The sequence below is a fragment of the Ylistrum balloti genome, unplaced genomic scaffold (assembly GCF_031769215.1).
Source record: "Ylistrum balloti isolate Yb309-2 unplaced genomic scaffold, AGI_CSIRO_Ybal_v1 Utg370654, whole genome shotgun sequence".
Lineage (NCBI taxonomy): Eukaryota > Metazoa > Mollusca > Bivalvia > Pectinida > Pectinidae > Ylistrum > Ylistrum balloti.
Window position 1 is genome coordinate 547,264 of NW_026782397.1, and position 18,478 is coordinate 565,741.

General features: G+C 37.4%; 2 protein-coding genes across 2 annotated transcripts in view; both read right to left on the reverse strand.

Moving 5' to 3' along the window:
- LOC132557274 (calcium-activated potassium channel subunit alpha-1-like) overlaps positions 1-13,654 on the reverse strand; it is a 92,073-nt gene extending 78,419 nt beyond the window's left edge. The window contains exons 1-2 of the mRNA XM_060221762.1: positions 12,483-13,654; positions 422-483 (exon numbers count right to left, since the gene is read on the reverse strand). Coding sequence (XP_060077745.1) covers positions 422-483; positions 12,483-12,809 — 389 coding nt within the window. The 5' untranslated portion in view covers positions 12,810-13,654. The remainder of the gene's footprint in view (positions 1-421; positions 484-12,482) is intronic.
- A 3,281-nt stretch (positions 13,655-16,935) lies between these two features.
- Positions 16,936-18,254, reverse strand: LOC132557275 (rRNA methyltransferase 2, mitochondrial-like). Its single transcript, XM_060221763.1, has 2 exons — positions 17,912-18,254; positions 16,936-17,533 (listed from the first exon to the last, which is right to left on the reverse strand). Exons 1-2 carry the CDS (start codon positions 18,252-18,254, stop codon positions 17,043-17,045), a joined length of 834 nt encoding a protein of 277 aa, XP_060077746.1. The 3' UTR covers positions 16,936-17,042.
- Between the last annotated feature and the right edge of the window lie 224 nt (positions 18,255-18,478).

The following is an 18,478-nucleotide window of genomic DNA, read 5'->3' on the forward strand; positions in this document are numbered from 1 at the left end:
ACAAGTAATATATATATATATAGCTGTGAGATAACAAACTTAACACAGGTTTTACATTAACTCTAGAATACGTCTCTAAAATCATGTTAGAAAGATCAGTAGATAATGCTCATCCTTACAGACTGAATTTTCATTCTATGAGGATTTGCTACAGTGTAGACGCATTCAAACTGAATCAAAAGAAAAAAGGACATTCCTCTAAACAGGTAGTATTTTTATAATGTAAAATAAAGTTCAACTTTGAAATAAATTGTTAAATCAAGGATGTTCATTTCGATCGGTCAAGCAGAGGGAGGGAGAGAGAGAGAGAGAGATATGAGGGAGGGAGAGAGAGAGGAAGAGAGAGAGGGGGGAGGGAGGGAGGGAGAGAGAGAGAGAGAGAAATCATATAAATTTGAGTCATAGACAAAATTCCACTTACTGGGATGCGTCAATGAAGTAGATGATCAAGGACGCAATGCTTAGCATGAACACCAATCCAACCTACAACAGAAAACAAAATACTTATTTACAAAATTTATATAAGTATCTTACGTGTCGAGTATAAACAACAAGAAACGACCGTTACTTGCTAGGAGAGTGTATATCAGGAGTTTGTGTTTCGACAACAATGTTGGCGAGCCGTGTTTGAGTGACAAAGAATCTGGTCTGGGCCTTAGTTATCAATCGATATTTCATTATTTTGTTTTATGTAATGCCCAAGTCTTGTCTGACATTTTCTAAACTAAAGTTGCCTAAAGCTAGAGTTACGAATTGTGCTCGTAAACCGAGGTCTAGGGCACTTTGTACAAGAAATTGTTTATAATGCATCAGCTCTTTCATGAGGTGAACTTGAGCAACACACACACCCCACCCCACATTCCCTTCAAGTAAAGTCATTGTGTATATTTCAAATATGTCAAATATTTCGACCACAAAATGCAAACTTAAAATAGAGATGGTGTCTAAACTTCAATTTCAGGCGAGGGGATTTTATCTAATTATAACCCGTTTAACAGCAATTACTGAAACAGAACATCCACAAAGGGATACGATAACCTGGTTTAGAAATTCAATAATGTTATCACTGAAAATTAAATAAAGGCAATGATGGTTTTCATTACTGCATAATTTGTTGACTTCCGATCTGACAGGATTCTGGGTAATCTGGAAAGTTTTCCAATGTATTAGGTTATGACTATATTTAGTCATTTTTACGTATTGTCAACTACATCTGGAAGGGTTGAATGTCTAGAATTATCTCGTAAGAAAATCCAGCATCATATGTATAAAGATATAAATTTCTTAATTCACCATGCTTCAATATTGTCAATAAACGTGTCTGTATGTATCGCCGTCGTTAAGGGTCATTTAAGCATGATCAAACCAGCGACTCCATGGAAACTTGGTTTTGCTTTATTGCTTTACAGCGAGTCAATTATTTAATTCATTTTTTGGTGAAATAGAAACTTGTTTTGTCTCGGGACATTAATAAAATGAAGACAAAATGCATAGTCATCAAGAACGGTAATATAAAAATACCATTTTCACAAAATATCAATTCAAAGACAAAGTCAAGAGGCAACCTGTTCCAGAATGGTAAACGTCTATGATTTCCCGACACGTAAATCTAGGTCAACAATCATTAACGACACCCGACACGTCATCCAGGACACCCGACACGTAAATCTAGGTCAACAATCATTAACGACACCCGACACGTCATCCACGACACCCGACACGTAAATCAAGGTTAACAATCATCCAGGACACCCGACACGTAAATCTAGGTCAACAATCATTAACGACACCCGACACGTCATCCACGACACCCGACACGTAAATCAAGGTTAACAATCATCCAGGACACCCGAAACGTAAATCTAGGTCAACAATCATTAACGACACCCGACACGTCATCCACGACACCCGACACGTAAATCAAGGTTAACAATCATCCAGGACACCCGACACGTAAATCAAGGTTAACAATCATCCAGGACACCCGACACGTAAATCTAGGTCAACAATCATTAACGACACCCGACACGTCATCCACGACACCCGACACGTAAATCAAGGTTAACAATCATCCAGGACACCCGACACGTAAATCAAGGTTAACAATCATCCAGGACACCCGACACGTAAATCTAGGTCAACAATCATTAACGACACCCGACACGTCATCCACAACACCCGACACGTAAATCAAGGTTAACAATCATCCAGGACACCCGACGCGTAAATCAAGGTTAACAATCATCCAGGACAGCCGACACGTAAATCAAGGTTAACAATCATCCAGGACACCCGACACGTAAATCTAGGTCAACAATCATTAACGACACCCGACACGTCATCCACGACACCCGACACGTAAATCAAGGTTAACAATCATCCAGGACACCCGACACGTAAATCAAGGTTAACAATCATCCAGGACACCCGACACGTAAATCTAGGTCAACAATCATTAACGACACCCGACACGTCATCCACGACACCCGACACGTAAATCAAGGTTAACAATCATCCAGGACACCCGACACGTAAATCAAGGTTAACAATCATCCAGGACACCCGACACGTAAATCAAGGTTAACAATCATCCAGGACACCCGACACGTAAATCAAGGTTAACAATCATCCAGGACACCCGACACGTAAATCAAGGTTAACAATCATCCAGGACACCCGACACGTAAATCAAGGTTAACAATCATCCAGGACACCCGACACGTAAATCAAGGTTAACAATCATCCAGGACACCCGACACGTAAATCAAGGTCGACCTCGGCGTCTGCATGTTATACCGTGAGTATATGGTTCTCTGACATAGATTATATGGGCAAATTAATCAATTAATTAATTACTAAAGGCAGCATGGTCTTCCCAATCTCAAAATTACTTATAGCAAATAAGATAATTTACTACTTAACACCGTTCGAAATTAGGAGAAAAATAAAACGCATTGCGTTTAAATCGTCTAGAAAACATATCATTGTACTCTGTTTAAAAGCATGTCTTTTTGTAAATATCTCTAATTTGACTGTAACTAATACTTAACATAGTTGTACTGAAACCATTGTAGCTCTTTTCAAATAGAAACCTCAGAAATCATAATGTTCAGTCAACTGTATCGTCTTGATACCGTGGAATTGGAGGTGACGACCCCAGAACGACCTCATCATCTCCATCATCATATATGACCTTGCAAACCCCAGTCGACAGAGATAGTCTAACTCAAGCCCGATAAATGCATTTTAATGCTCGGAAGAGTGTAGGTAGAGACGTAACTGATTATATTACACATGTGGTTTTTAAATATTTTCAAAATTACCTTCATTCTATGGAAAATATATACGTATTTTGACGTGGTAGTAGTAAATAAAATTATATCTATATAAACACGGCCTCTGTATAATTCAGGCTGTTCAGATTTGAAGTGCATTCACCGCATATATAATGCAATATCTGCATGAAATCTTAGGGACATTTGTCCTTCGTTCTTCGTCCATCATGAATCATCACATGTCGTGTCATAAACAGTGAGTGTTTGGCGGATTTAATATGAGGAATGCAGTTATACCGAAGGTGCTTTGTGTTGTAGACATGTGACGTATGTTCCGTGTAAACACGAACAAAGGTAGACAAAAAATACTATGTCGGCAGCACAAGGATATAAGTTTCCTTTGTTAATAAGAAAATAGGCTAACATAAACCTTTTCCCTTATATATTTTGAAAAGAGACAAAAACAGCATGCGACCTTGCTAAGACAAATTTCACTGTGTTCAGGAAATGATGCATACTTTGTCATTTATACATAATTAGCGCTATGCTTAAATTATCAATGACGTAAAAGTTTTCAATTGTCGCAGGCATGTCCAATGTAATGAAATATAAACCTATTATTTTGTTGAAATTAATATCTTTTACATTTCATATGTATGTAAATACTATTTTTCACCCCGAGACCTGTTATACGGGTTATAAGAAACTTTACACAAGTTAAAATTAAATTCTAACGAACTCGTTGCTTTTCTTTTATAACAGTGATAATGCTTGCAACCCAGGTAATCTGTATTTAACTGTATTTAACCAGGTTAAATATGTTACTCGTGCCATGGTTAATTAATTATGAATAATGATTTTTAAAGGATTAATAAAGATAGCACTTATGAGTACATAATTACACAGCCTAAAAGTGGGGCAAATGCACACATTTGTACTATAAGAGATATACGTTGATAGGACAGACTGAAAATTTTATTACTATCACAATTGTCACATTTTAGAAAGTCTTTTTTACTTGGGAGTATGAAATTCGATGCGTTTTATACCGTATAAAATGTCATAGCTGGGTGTCTCTATCCCGGCTCTCACGATGAGAACCTTGAATTAATCGAATATGTCATATATCTAACGCGTCATTCACACGTTGGTATACAATCATTTCACTTTAACACTCTCAATTGGCGACATTTACCTTTTTTTTCCCAAATATCAACCCAATGATGAGCAGAGCCGAAATGAGTCTGTCATCTGGAATTTCGCTTTTTTAATACATTATCCGAAACTAAATTTGATGATTTTAGCTTTCAGATTTGCCTGTTTGTTTATTCATTTGTTTGTTTTTGTTCTTGTTTACTAAATATGAAATGAGATTACACTATACACCAAAAGAATTTGTAGTTCTTTTCCTTTAAACCAATACCTAAAATATCTGTAACAAATTTATAAGTACACAACACCGAAATATCTAATCCTATGTAACTGACACAAGGTAATCTGATACTAATGATTTAGATATACTGGTCATCTCTGTATTAGATTAGTTAGGGATGTCGGACCCACCACTATATAATTGCTAAATCAACAATTGCCCTTTAGAAACGCACAAAACCAAATTAGCACAAACACCTCTGCAATACCGATCTTCACATCTGCACAGTGACCTGTTGACACAGCAAACACTGAGTTATTCTTGGAATAAAAAAATGCTCATTTTTTGAAATAGAAATTTCCTCTCGAAACATCGTTGACTACACCGTAAACTACATGTTGCCCACGCGGCTGAAATATCACTGCCAGTAGAGTAATATTCTTTAAAGTCACACTGAAAAATTCGATCAACAGATCGTAAAAAAATCTAATCTGTTTATGTTGTACAATAAAAAGTGTGTAACCATGAAAATAAACACACGTTTGGCTGTCCCGTGGCCAAAATGGCGTACTACGTTTCCCGGACTGGGGACTAACAAGATTGTGGAACTCTTGTGGTTTAATCCGACAATAAAATATGAAACATGGTTAAAATCCGGTTTTATTACTGGACGTAAATACCATATTCACGGAATCTGAATAATTGTTTGTAAAATGTCACTTATTACTAAAAGCATTAGGATATTAGTATAAAATAGTAAAGTAGTGTTGATAAAATATCTTACCTTATTATTTTTTTGTTTTGTTTTGTTTTGTTTTGGGTTTTTTTCAATAAACATGTCACCTTTGGTATATAAAGACCTCACGTTGTATATACATTATCGTCCTTTGGTCTGGTTGAAGTGCAGCGGAAGTCACGTGATGTTCAGGCGCTCGGTCTCCTCGCTCAAAATATTGATAGTTATCAAAACATTTTTCATAGAGTCGTTTCAAAAGTGTCATCGCAGTTCATTTCTTTCTTTAATGAAGTCATTCGATATTTTGTAGCGTTCTTTTGCAAACGAGCTTAGAAAGCTGACTAGGAAGCAACTTTGCAGAATAGAGAGTAATGAAAAATAAACATAAATAATTACAAAACACAAAAGAAAAAAGTTCCACTAGACTGACATTATGTAATCATTAAGTGGTATAAACATAATATATTGCTTGGCATGATCCTGAATAATTAAAGTGGTAATGATGTTACAACAACAATCAACAAACATTGTTTCATTTCAAAGTGATACACTGGATAGTACTGATCAAATTAATTTGAACCTAAAATAAATTAATTTCAAAATAAAGGGAAACACGGGTGCCATAGAACCTCGACAATATATTCTTTAATCAAATGTTGCATAATTAAATTCTAATTAGTCATTACACGGGTATAGTAATGAGAAATGATAATAAAATTTTTCATTTCTGTAGAATAGGTACCAAGTGATCGACGTCTGATTGCTGTAGAAGCGACATTCTTGGGAGACCGATTTATGTCCCAATACGGAAACCAAAGTATATGATAATACAATGTATATAATTACTCCTATAAGATGTTCAAGCCTGGCGTTTCCTAATACAATTCTGAACTTCTCTATCTCTTGAACTTTTAAAAAACTTTACGTCATTTGAAATAAATCTATCTCTGCTTTAATAATCCATAATTTCCTTTACAACGCCACAATTAGAGATATCTAGTGACCCAGTCTCCGTCACAATTAGAGATATCTAGTGACCCAGTCTCCGCCACAATTAGAGATATCTAGTGACCCAGTCTCCGTCACAATTAGAGATATCTAGTGACCCAGTCTCCGCCACAATTAGAGATATCTAGTGACCCAGTCTCCGTCACAATTAGAGATATCTAGTGACCCAGTCTCCGTCACAATTAGAGATATCTAGTGACCCAGTCTCCGCCACAATTAGAGATATCTAGTGACCCAGTCTCCGTCACAATTAGAGATATCTAGTGACCCAGTCTCCGTCACAATTAGAGATATCTAGTGACCCAGTCTCCGCCACAACATGAGATATCTAGTGACCCAGTCTCCGCCACAATTAGAGATATCTAGTGACCCAGTCTCCGTCACAATTAGAGATATCTAGTGACCCAGTCTCCGTCACAACTGCAGATATCTAGTGACCCAGTCTCCGTCACAATTAGAGATATCTAGTGACCCAGTCTCCGCCACAATTAGAGATATCTAGTGACCCAGTCTCCGCCACAATTAGAGATATCTAGTGACCCAGTCTCCGTCACAATTAGAGATATCTAGTGACCCAGTCGCCGTCACAACTGCAGATACCTAGTGACCCAGTCTCCGTCACAATTAGAGATATCTAGTGACCCAGTCTCCGCCACAATTAGAGATATCTAGTGACCCAGTCTCCGTCACAATTAGAGATATCTAGTGACCCAGTCTCCGTCACAATTAGAGATATCTAGTGACCCAGTCTCCGTCACAACTGCAGATATCTAGTGACCCAGTCTCCGTCACAATTAGAGATATCTAGTGACCCAGTCTCCGTCACAATTAGAGATATCTAGTGACCCAGTCTCCGCCACAATTAGAGATATCTAGTGACCCAGTCTCCGTCACAATTAGAGATATCTAGTGACCCAGTCTCCGTCACAATTAGAGATATCTAGTGACCCAGTCTCCGTCACAATTAGAGATATCTAGTGACCCAGTCTCCGTCACAATTAGAGATATCTAGTGACCCAGTCTCCGTCACAATTAGAGATATCTAGTGACCCAGTCTCCGTCACAATTAGAGATATCTAGTGACCCAGTCTCCGTCACAATTAGAGATATCTAGTGACCCAGTCTCCGTCACAATTAGAGATATCTAGTGACCCAGTCTCCGTCACAATTAGAGATATCTAGTGACCCAGTCTCCGCCACAATTAGAGATATCTAGTGACCCAGTCTCCGTCACAATTAGAGATATCTAGTGACCCAGTCTCCGTCACAACTGCAGATATCCAGTCTCCGTCACAATTAGAGATATCTAGTGACCCAGTCTCCGTCACAATTAGAGATATCTAGTGACCCAGTCTCCGTCACAATTAGAGATATCTAGTGACCCAGTCTCCGTCACAATTAGAGATATCTAGTGACCCAGTCTCCGTCACAATTAGAGATATCTAGTGACCCAGTCTCCGTCACAATTAGAGATATCTAGTGACCCAGTCTCCGTCACAATTAGAGATATCTAGTGACCCAGTCTCCGTCACAATTAGAGATATCTAGTGACCCAGTCTCCGTCACAATTAGAGATATCTAGTGACCCAGTCTCCGCCACAATTAGAGATATCTAGTGACCCAGTCTCCGTCACAATTAGAGATATCTAGTGACCCAGTCTCCGTCACAACTGCAGATATCCAGTCTCCGTCACAACCGGAGATATCCAGTTATCCAGTCTCCGTCACAACTGGAGATATCCAGTAGATATAGTAGATGAAAAGTGTTGAGACTGATACATCACCACATCACCGTAACGTCATACTGTAGATCACACTAACACCGAACAAGAATTGACCGTTGTCAGTATAATGTGACCAGATGAGCACTTGTTCGGCCGGTTTGCATATCCTAATCATACAAAATCTTCGCTTCTTATCTACTGTTTTTATTTCTCAAAATGAAAGGGAGGTTTATGTGTTATTGTGAAAAAAGGACAGCGTGTTTGAATTGCAATTTGATCCTGGTTGTCCGTCCATAAGTTTCGCCAGTGATTCCAGATTTCATTTTGTGCGTTTGATCTAAATTTAAACGCATGTTGTCTTATTGTGTTATACATAGTCCTGCATGTGACGATATCTTATCCAATGAGAGCAAGAATATCTTAATGTGCGTAATATAATCATCTGTCTACCCCAGTCCATAATAGATAGTATGTATAAGCATGGACACCGTTTACTAACACATGTAGTGACATGTATACATAGAAACAGTCGTTATAGACTTGTTATTCGTAAATACTGACACACTTACGTGCTAAGGTAATGAACTTCGGACATTGTGTTTGTAAAGCAAAAATGCCAATATTGTATTTCAAAGGTTTAAACGACTGTCGATATTGTACAATTTTTTTTAATTCAAAATTCAGAAACCTTTTACAACATTTACACTTACATTTTAAACCGATTCCTTTCGTAACGTATCATTTTTCTTTTGAAAATGTTAAAGTCCCGGTACCTTTTTTTAATCATCGTTGTTATCAACTCGTCCTAGTTTCTTTCTCATTGTCAATAGAACACTTGCTGACGTGGTTTAGTGTGCCAGCGAAAAAGTTATTTGAAAAATTTAAACCTATTTAAAATTCCCTTTAAATTTAATTGTTAAGTTGAAAAACAAATGCTGTAATGGATTATATTACTTTCATTGTCAAGATATGAAAAAAGACAAGCTCATTTCAGAATGAGTAATTCTGTAACCACTTCTCAGACAAAAACACAGACAACTGAGGTAGTTTGTACATGTAAATGTGTTTGTAATATTTAGCCAGCAGAGAAGGATATTAAATTTTATTTACTGTGTAGGCGATTTCCAAATGAGATATTTACACGACAATAAGGAATGCTTTCAGTATGCGCTGTTCAGGGAATATGTTTTACCATAGGATTGTCTATAAGGAACGAATGATACTCGGGTAACACTGCGCGTGTAGTTAATTTAGATTGATTAGGGACAAGATGTTACTCATATTAGAGAGTTATTTTGGAACAAGATATAAGATATGCAGATTACACCGGGGTGCTGGTTTAGGACAAAATGGTATACAGACCTTGATAGGGTGCTACTTTAGGATAAGATGGTATACGGGCCATAGTAGGGTTTTGTTTTAAGACAGGAAGGTAAACGGGCCACATCAGTTTTATTATAGGACAAGATGGTATATGTACGGTCCACAACTAGGCGCTTTTAGGAAAAGGTGGTATATATATGCGGGTCACACCTGGGCGATTTTTCAGGAAAAGGTGGTCATTATACGGGCCACACCTGGGCGCTTTTTCAGGAAAATATGGTGTTTATACGGACCACACCTGGGCGCTATCTTGGGAAAATGTGGTATATATATATGCGGGCCACACCTTGGCGCTTTTTTAGGAAAAGGTGGTGATTATACGAGCCACACCTGGGCGCTTTTTCAGGAAAAGGTGGTGATTATACGGGCCAATTCTGGGCGCCTTTTCAGGAAAAGATGGTGTTTATACGGTCCACACCTGGGCGCTTTTTCAGGAAAAGATGGTGTTTATACGGGCCACACCTGGGCGCTATCTTAGGAAAATGTGGTATATATATACGGTCCACACCTGGGCGTTTTTCAGGAAAAGGTGGTGATTATACGGGCCACACCTGGGCGCTTTTTCAGGAAAAGGTGGTGTTAATACGGGCCACACCTGGGCGCTATTTTATGTCAAGATGGTATATATACGGGACACACCTGGGCGCTATTTTATGTCAAGATGGTATATATACGGGACACACCTGGGCGCTATTTTATGTCAAGATGGTATATATACGGGACACACCTGGGCGCTATTTTCTTACTTACTTCGAGTACATTTGAATTGAAGAGCAATTTTGACATGCTTCGTAACTCTTTCTGTGATGCTGATTTAAGTTTAGCCTTTGATTCCGACTGACTAATTTTGTGGTCGTATTTTGATCACCAAAAACCTTGTTACGTAACACGTCAATCTAGTGCATATCTATTTACTAATAACCTTTTCAAACGTTACAGTTTTTTTCAGAAATTAATCCATTCAACGGCACGAATGTCATGGAAACCGGATATATACAACAACCCACGCATACACAAATAACGAAAAACAGCATATATTTATAGCATTTTCACTGAAGTTTCTAGGTAACAAGCTGTCGTCAAACCTTTCAAATACATGCATCGTTTGTCATTCTATACATATAGTAAAAGGCCGGTATCATATCCCACGTTTATCACACTACAGTAAAAATCTCGATATGACACCACTCGCTTGTCCTACATGGAGACCTCCATATAACACCACTCGCTTGTCCTTCTACATGAAGACCTCCATATAACACCACTCGCTTGTCCTTCTACACGAAAACCTCCATATAGCACCACTCACTTGTCCTTCTACATGAAAACCTCCATATAACACCACTCGCTTGTCCTTCTACATGAAGACCTCCATATAGCACCACTCACTTGTCCTTCTACATGAAAAAACCCATATAACACCACTCACTTGTCCTTCTACATGAAGACCCCCATATAGCACCACTCACTTGTCCTTCTACATGAAAACCTTGATATAACACCACTCACTTGTCCTTCTACATGAAAACCTTGATATAACACCACTCACTTGTCCTTCTACATGAAAACTTCGATATAACAAAAATCACTTGTCATTCTGCATTAAAACCTCGATATAACACCACTCATTTGTCATTCTGCATTAAAACCTCGATATAACACCACTCACTTGTCCTTCTACATGAAGACCTCCATATAACACCACTCACTTGTCCTTCTACATAAAAACCTCGATAAAACACCACTCATTTGTCATTCTGCATTATAACCTCGATATAACACCAATCACTTGTCATTCTGCATTTAAACCTCCATATAACACCATTCACTTGTCCTTCTACATGAAAACTTCGATATAACACCACTCACTTGTCATTCTGCATTATAACCTCGATATAACACCACTCCTTTGTAACACTACAATGATATTGATTATAATGCACCGCCTTTCATTTGCCACATTGTCTTATTTTTTACTGATCATCTTTCATCCCGATGAAATAAAAAGATTTCAACGCGTGGGCGAAGGGGAGGGTGGTCAGATTTGCAAATAGTTGTAAGAGGCTTGTTTGGTGTTTGTTGCTTCAAAATCTTCCCCCAAAAGGTTGAGGTCCTCGTAATTCATCAACATGGGGACGAATGATTATTTTTTTCACATTCTGCTGGTCTTTGTATAAATGTGTCGTCAAAGTGTTTTGCATTGTTGACATGACGTCATAGTTATAAAAAGAGAACCCCGTCTCAACCCTAACACGAGAAAAAGATATCTTACATTGATTAAAATGTTGATACACATCTACAGACTAAGATGTACCACAGTCGAGACAAACCAAACTCTGCAAAAAAATGTGGCATGGCCAAGTTATGACATTCCGGTGTGACTAAACTATATGAACATCTTTGTAATGAACTCATATGTGTGAAGCGCGATCAATACAATGCCTTTTATATTGCCAAATATTCGATAGATTGACGCTATAAAGAGTTTTAACTATAAATAAACAAACATGTCATTATTTAACTAAGTAAAAATGAACAATCGCATTATGTATCTCCTTAACCTTTCATGTTGTCCATACACACCTGTAGTATGCAGCTTTGACACCTTTCCACTATGACAGAAACCGGCAGTTCAAATACTATAGTATTCATGAAAGTTGTCAAATTCTATTTATTTAAAGGAGTACTGCAAAATTGAACTGTTTTTGTATTTTGTTGTTTCTTTATAACTTAACCTGCATCCATGTAGTAAATAAAATGTTCGAGGTTAAGTCAATTTGATTTGTAATTATTCTAAATAGATAGAAAAAAAATCCCTTATTTTTCTGTTAGGCTGACAGTGCGTCAGGAGTCCGGAGTGAGGTTATAATTTTTAGCTAATATACTGGAGAAGAAAACACATTCGAAGGCCCTAACACAATAAATGTATGGCTCTTGGGTCAATCACAAATGTCAATATTGTCAGGATTACTTAACACACTTACCAGTATTCTCCCTGTCGTAGTTTGTCCCGAGATCAGCTCTCCAGCCCAGTCCTTGGCTTCGGTCATCCATCCTATTTCAGGATCGGGGGTTTTCATAAAACCTGGCACGTTCTTTCCCCCGGGGATAGGTACAGGTCCACTTTGATGGGAAACTTTCGCGACTCCAGCATGTTTCCTTCTTCGACAGAAAAAGAGCAGTAACACTCTATAACACAGAATTATGTACAGACCAAATCCAAAGGTGATAAGGCTGGACGCTAGAAATGTATACCAGCGTTTATCGTCCGAGCATTGGGTAATGGCCACTGTGGTATTATTTGCCGACATTGTAATTGTTAAAAAATTTAATCTAAATTACACAAAATACTCACACATGGAATATATATAGAGAGAGACACAACCAATATTTATATTTCTAAAACACGATATTCCAAAGAAATTGACACTCCCCGTCTGTGCTGGAACTGTAGTCCATGGTTTCTCAAAACGGCCAGATGAATGTCAACGCATGGTGCCGCTGATAGCATCACACACGCTTACCATCATCTTGGCAATCGTGACGTAGAGTTGCGAGCGACGTTGCTATAGATTACAGCCATATATACGCTACATGTGTCATCTGTTAGAAGCTTATTTGCATGTAAATAGCGAATATGGCCTTGGTTGACTTGACATGCTTTGTTGACTATCCCTTGACTTCTAAGCTTTCCCGAACAAGCACCAGCGACGCCAGTCTATCACTGACAGCGGAGCCCATGATCACAAACACCTTATCAAAATGCTCCAGCAACTGTAGTTACGGAGTCCGTGTTGTTCAGTTCTTCTATAATCATCCTTTTCCGTAACTGAAAAGCGATTTTCATGAATATTGATGCCGTGTGCTGACAACGGTATGCGCTGGGGTGTAGTGTGACACCAGGAGGCCAAAGATCGATAAATGGCTTCGATCCGTGCGCACGTGAGACCTGCTCTGTACCAGCCCGTTAGCTTCAACAACAGACGAACATCACTAAACATGTATACATATATTTGAGGAACGATATAGACGTAGAGACCGAAGAATCCTAAACCTTCACGGGTGTAAAAATCTATCCGACAACTTCAAATACTCAACGTTATGTTTAAATCACATCCAAAATAATTGAAATGTATGTTTACCTTCCGGAAACACACACACGAACACCCATGTAAACATCAGTACTATCTGTATGTATATGTACGTGTGCGTGTGGGTGTAAAGGTATCCCTCCCAAGTCTATAGGCATATACACAGAGAGACGTATACCTCCGGCAATAATGCTTACGGTGATGCATACAGCTCCAGTGTTTCTATTTACAGACGGCGTTTCTGTGTATTATTATTCGTTTCTTAAGACTCGGCGAGGTCTCACTCAGGTAATTACTATCGAGTCGTTAGTGTACTGAATACACGTGTACAAGTCTCTACTGTTACAGCTTTAATACCGGTAAAAGTATACTTAACATACGATTCTGTATGTATTATCCTATGACCCTTCCATATGAGAGATACAACTTGAAAATATACATTGTTCATATTCAAATAATTTGTTTTATTACAAGAAAACACGCATAAATTAATTTTTTACAATCAACACAGTCATCGGAAGATCATGAAAAGTCGTTAACATAAATGCTTTTTTGTCATCAAGAAAAATCCCATTTCTATTGGCGGAAATGACAAGTATTTCACTGTAATGATAGGTCTGAAAGAAACGATAAAAACAAACCTTATGGACAAAATGATGAACTTGAATAAACTTTTGGAGGAAAGGCAGTGTGAGGTGGAATTATATTAAAGTCTGAATTTAAACGTGGGAGGAATTATGCAGTGTCTGTCTTTTGTTCTGTATTTAATAATTATTTGATACAGATGTTAATGTGACAGGTTTGTCTAGGTGACGTCATTAACTTGCCATATTTAATATTGTTTTTGTAAGACATTTCTAAATTTCTAGATCTGCTGGCCCTCTAGCCTGGGTTGATGTCATTTTAGACAGACAGATATTTCTGAGACATTATGCCTTCGAGGACGTAAAAGCAGCGAAATGTTTAATATATATCAATATTGTAATAGGTGTCACGTTAACGATAAACAATACACAATACAGCTCTCGTCCATCATACACTGATGCATGCCTGTTGGAGTTACTTCCCTTGCAAGTTAAATTCTACAATGAAGTATTATACTAATCGTTTTTCTAATAATATTCTTAAAAAAAGGCTACAAATCAAACATGTCTTTGGCCCGAGTTTCCTCTGGGTCTAAAACCAGACGTTCGACACTTTGGCAGACAGCTACACATATCAGGTGTATCAGAATTTCTAATGTTCTGTGTAAAGTCGGTATTGTCTTGACTCGACATACAGAAACTGCGCACCGAGTGCTGTCAACAGGGCAAATCTATTTAAACTCATTCACCTACAAATTCAATTGCGTCAAGGACATATAGAATTAAAGGGTTTAATCTAAAATGAGTTGTTAACGAACAATTTCATTTCAACAATAGATTTGAAATTCATTTTGTTGTATAGATACCGTGTGTACAAAACATGTCAGCCCTGAGATACGGAATGACCAAGTGTGTCTCACCACAGTAAAACCATTCCCTTCGCGTTGTCGATGGGTTACAGGTCAGAGTTCATACACGTACCACGACATCTGCGTTATACAAGTCAAAACGAAGTCAGTAGAATTAGCAAGACATGTAAAAAACTGTTTTTGGAATGATGTAATTAAGGCTCTAGCAGAATTACAGCCAGAACCAAAAACTCTTGATGAGTATCTTGGGGAAAGCATCTTAAATTTGTCAACATTTGAATCTTTTAGACATTTCACACAATAGAAACAACATGGATTAAAGACTATATCTGATATTTTTGATAATCATGGTAATGTTACAAATTTTATTGAATTCCAAGGAACACCTGGTTTACACTATTTAAAATATTATGCACCATTCAGAAAAGAAGATAGAAAATGGAAACAAGAATATAGGGAAGAACTTCTTAATGGAATAAATGTTAGGTCATTAAAAAGAAAAGACATACTTTCGATGATGTTATCAAAAACCAATTCCAATTTTTTCTATTCCATGTTTACTGCCAAATATGTTAAAACACCAATTAAAAGCCAAGAGAAATGGCAATCAGTATTAAACTTGCAAACCTCTCCCATGGATTGGAGTAGTTTATACAAAAATATGTTCAATTATACACAGGAGACAAAATTACAAACATTTCAGTATAAGATATGTCACAGGATCTTACCAACCAATGATTTATTGTACAAAATGCAGATTGTTCCCAATAACAAATGTAATTTCTGTCAAGGAGACACTGAAACAGTGGAACACATCTTTTCTAAATGTTTTTATTCAGTGCAAATTTTTGAGGAGCTTTACCACTGGAATTCACACTATGATCCAATTGACCAATATTATTTTAGAGAAATTGACATCTTGTTTGGTAATCAACGGTTCAGTAAGCTTTTAAACCACTTTCTTCTCCTCATCACATCACATATACTACAGTCAAGTTAATAATCTAATACCAAACTTTTTTGCATGTAAATCTATTTTCAATAAAGTAATGACTGTTGAAAAATGTATTGCCTCAAAGAACAACACTATGAGGGATTTTGAGCAAAAATGGGGAATTTTTCAATGTCTTCTTTGAGATAATTTATTTTCATTTTCATCTACTGATATCAAAGTTCTTCAGTTTTTTGTTTTTGAGGTGTCATCATTTAGGCAATAAAATGGATTTATGTCCCTTAAAAGCTTCCATTAATGAAAAGAAATAGAAACCCCAACCTTCCCCCATCAGTCCAAAGGTCCTTGTTTGTTATTGCAAGATTTTTAGTGTGTGTTATGTGGCAGTCTCAATTATTGCTGGAATAATAATATTAAAAAAGTCAAAACAATAGTGTACCGGGAAATGACTTCAGCATTGTTCAAAATAAAAATAACATTAAGAAAAACAATTGGCTCACGTTTGCCTTTTCTTGATTGAAATGGTATATCGTATCGAGAAGAACTAGTTTGATAAATAGAGATGTCAATATGATAATGTATAGTTGTTATGCCGATTCATTCTTTTATCGTTTGTTTCCTGGAATTATCACCCCCATGAACAGGCGGCAGGATGATCTTGTAGAAAGACTACTTCACTGAATATCAAAGATTCAAAGAATTGTGGGACCCGTCATTTTTAGCAATAAAGTTGAAATAGGCTCATGAAAAGAAATTTGAAGATTAATAACTGAATCAATGTATTGCAATATCATTCATTGATTTGATTACTTTTATAGACATCGAGATGTCTGTATTTCCGGTCACGTGATGTTATCATGCGGTTAAAACAATGATAAACACGACATGCAGATCTAAAGATTAAAGAAAAAAAACCCTGAAAGAATCTAAATGTACGGCTCCATATATTTTATTTTGAGAATTGTTTAACTACGTCGCCAGAACACTGACGTTACCCCGGACACGGGAGGAGTCAAGGAGACGGAAAACCTGTCAATCAATCAATTGTTTAACCTTTATCGTTGTTGGCGGATATTTCCTGTGTGGGTTTACTTACAACCTTTGACTTGTCGGAAGGAACACCAGTGAAATCTTTGGCTAGGAAATAAATTTCAGATGAGCTATTTCGACTGGCAGGAGGTTTGACCACTTTCACACTAGCAAACATCCTGTCAAGCGCTCTGTGCAATTTGTCCTGCTCCGGTCCCATCCATAATTTACAAAGCAAGTGACCACCGTGTCTAAGAATTGTCACAGAAAATCTGAGAACTGAGGCGCAGAGTTCAACGCTCCGTTCGTGGTCGAGTTGTCTTGCATCGGAAGCTCTTGGTGCCATATCGCTTAAAACAACTTGTACCTTTTTCCCGTTAAGACTTTCCAATATGGTATTCTGCACATCTTTATTTGTGAAGTCGGATTTTGTAAGGAAAGTAACCCCGTCTAATGGTTCGATGTGGAGTAGATCCACTCCTATCACTGTTCCGGCAGGTCGGTGAGGATCTGGAGAAACACATATTTACACATGATTACTGCTGCTAATGGTTTGGGGCGTTTTAAGACGGGGTAAAATAAAGACACTTTTTTCATTGCCCATTTCCACAGAGGCACGTAACAATGTTTTTAGAGTGTGTGTTTGTGTGTGTGTGTGTTTGGGAAAACTGCTACTGCTACATCGCAATAATGAGAAAATTTTGGAAGGAAAAAATTTTGCTGTATTTCATTTTCTCACCTAAAAAATGTATGATCTCAGATATTTTCGTGACTGAACTAGTCATTGCAGACGAAAACTTTTCTTTTTTTTTACAAAATATTCTTATACAAGCGATCTAAAGGCATTTTCTCTAAGGGAGATAACTCGCCTTTGGCCACTATACATACCACTTTTTGTTGCATTTACTTTCTTTGCAGCGACTTGACACCATGATCCAGGTGCTGCTCCACAGTCTATCACTATATTTCCAGGTTTCAAAATTTTGTGTTTTTCGTCAATTTCTAATAATTTAAAGGCACTTCGACATCTCCAATTTTCCAACTTTGCACGTTTCACGTACGGATCATTGAGTTGTTGTGTCAGCCATTTTTGTGATCCAATGCTCTTGCCCTTCAATTTTTTAACCGTGACTTTGTGCTTTTTTGTTGAAGTGGTGAAGAATTTATTAACGTGCTTAACTTGATTAAAAACACTGCATGATCTATAACAATACCCAAGGATAGAAGCCATCTTTTACCATCCCACTCATGAATAGGTATTCCCTGGCACATGTGATGACGTCAATTAAAAGGGGATTTCCAAAGTTTGTGATCTATTTTGAGACATCGAAATTATTTGTCGTGTTAGCATAAGCTATTTCGCAATATTCTCAATTTTGGTATATTTATGATACGTTCATATTTTATTTATGTGAATACACGTGTCATTTTTTTTTTTTTTTATTTTTCTTTGTA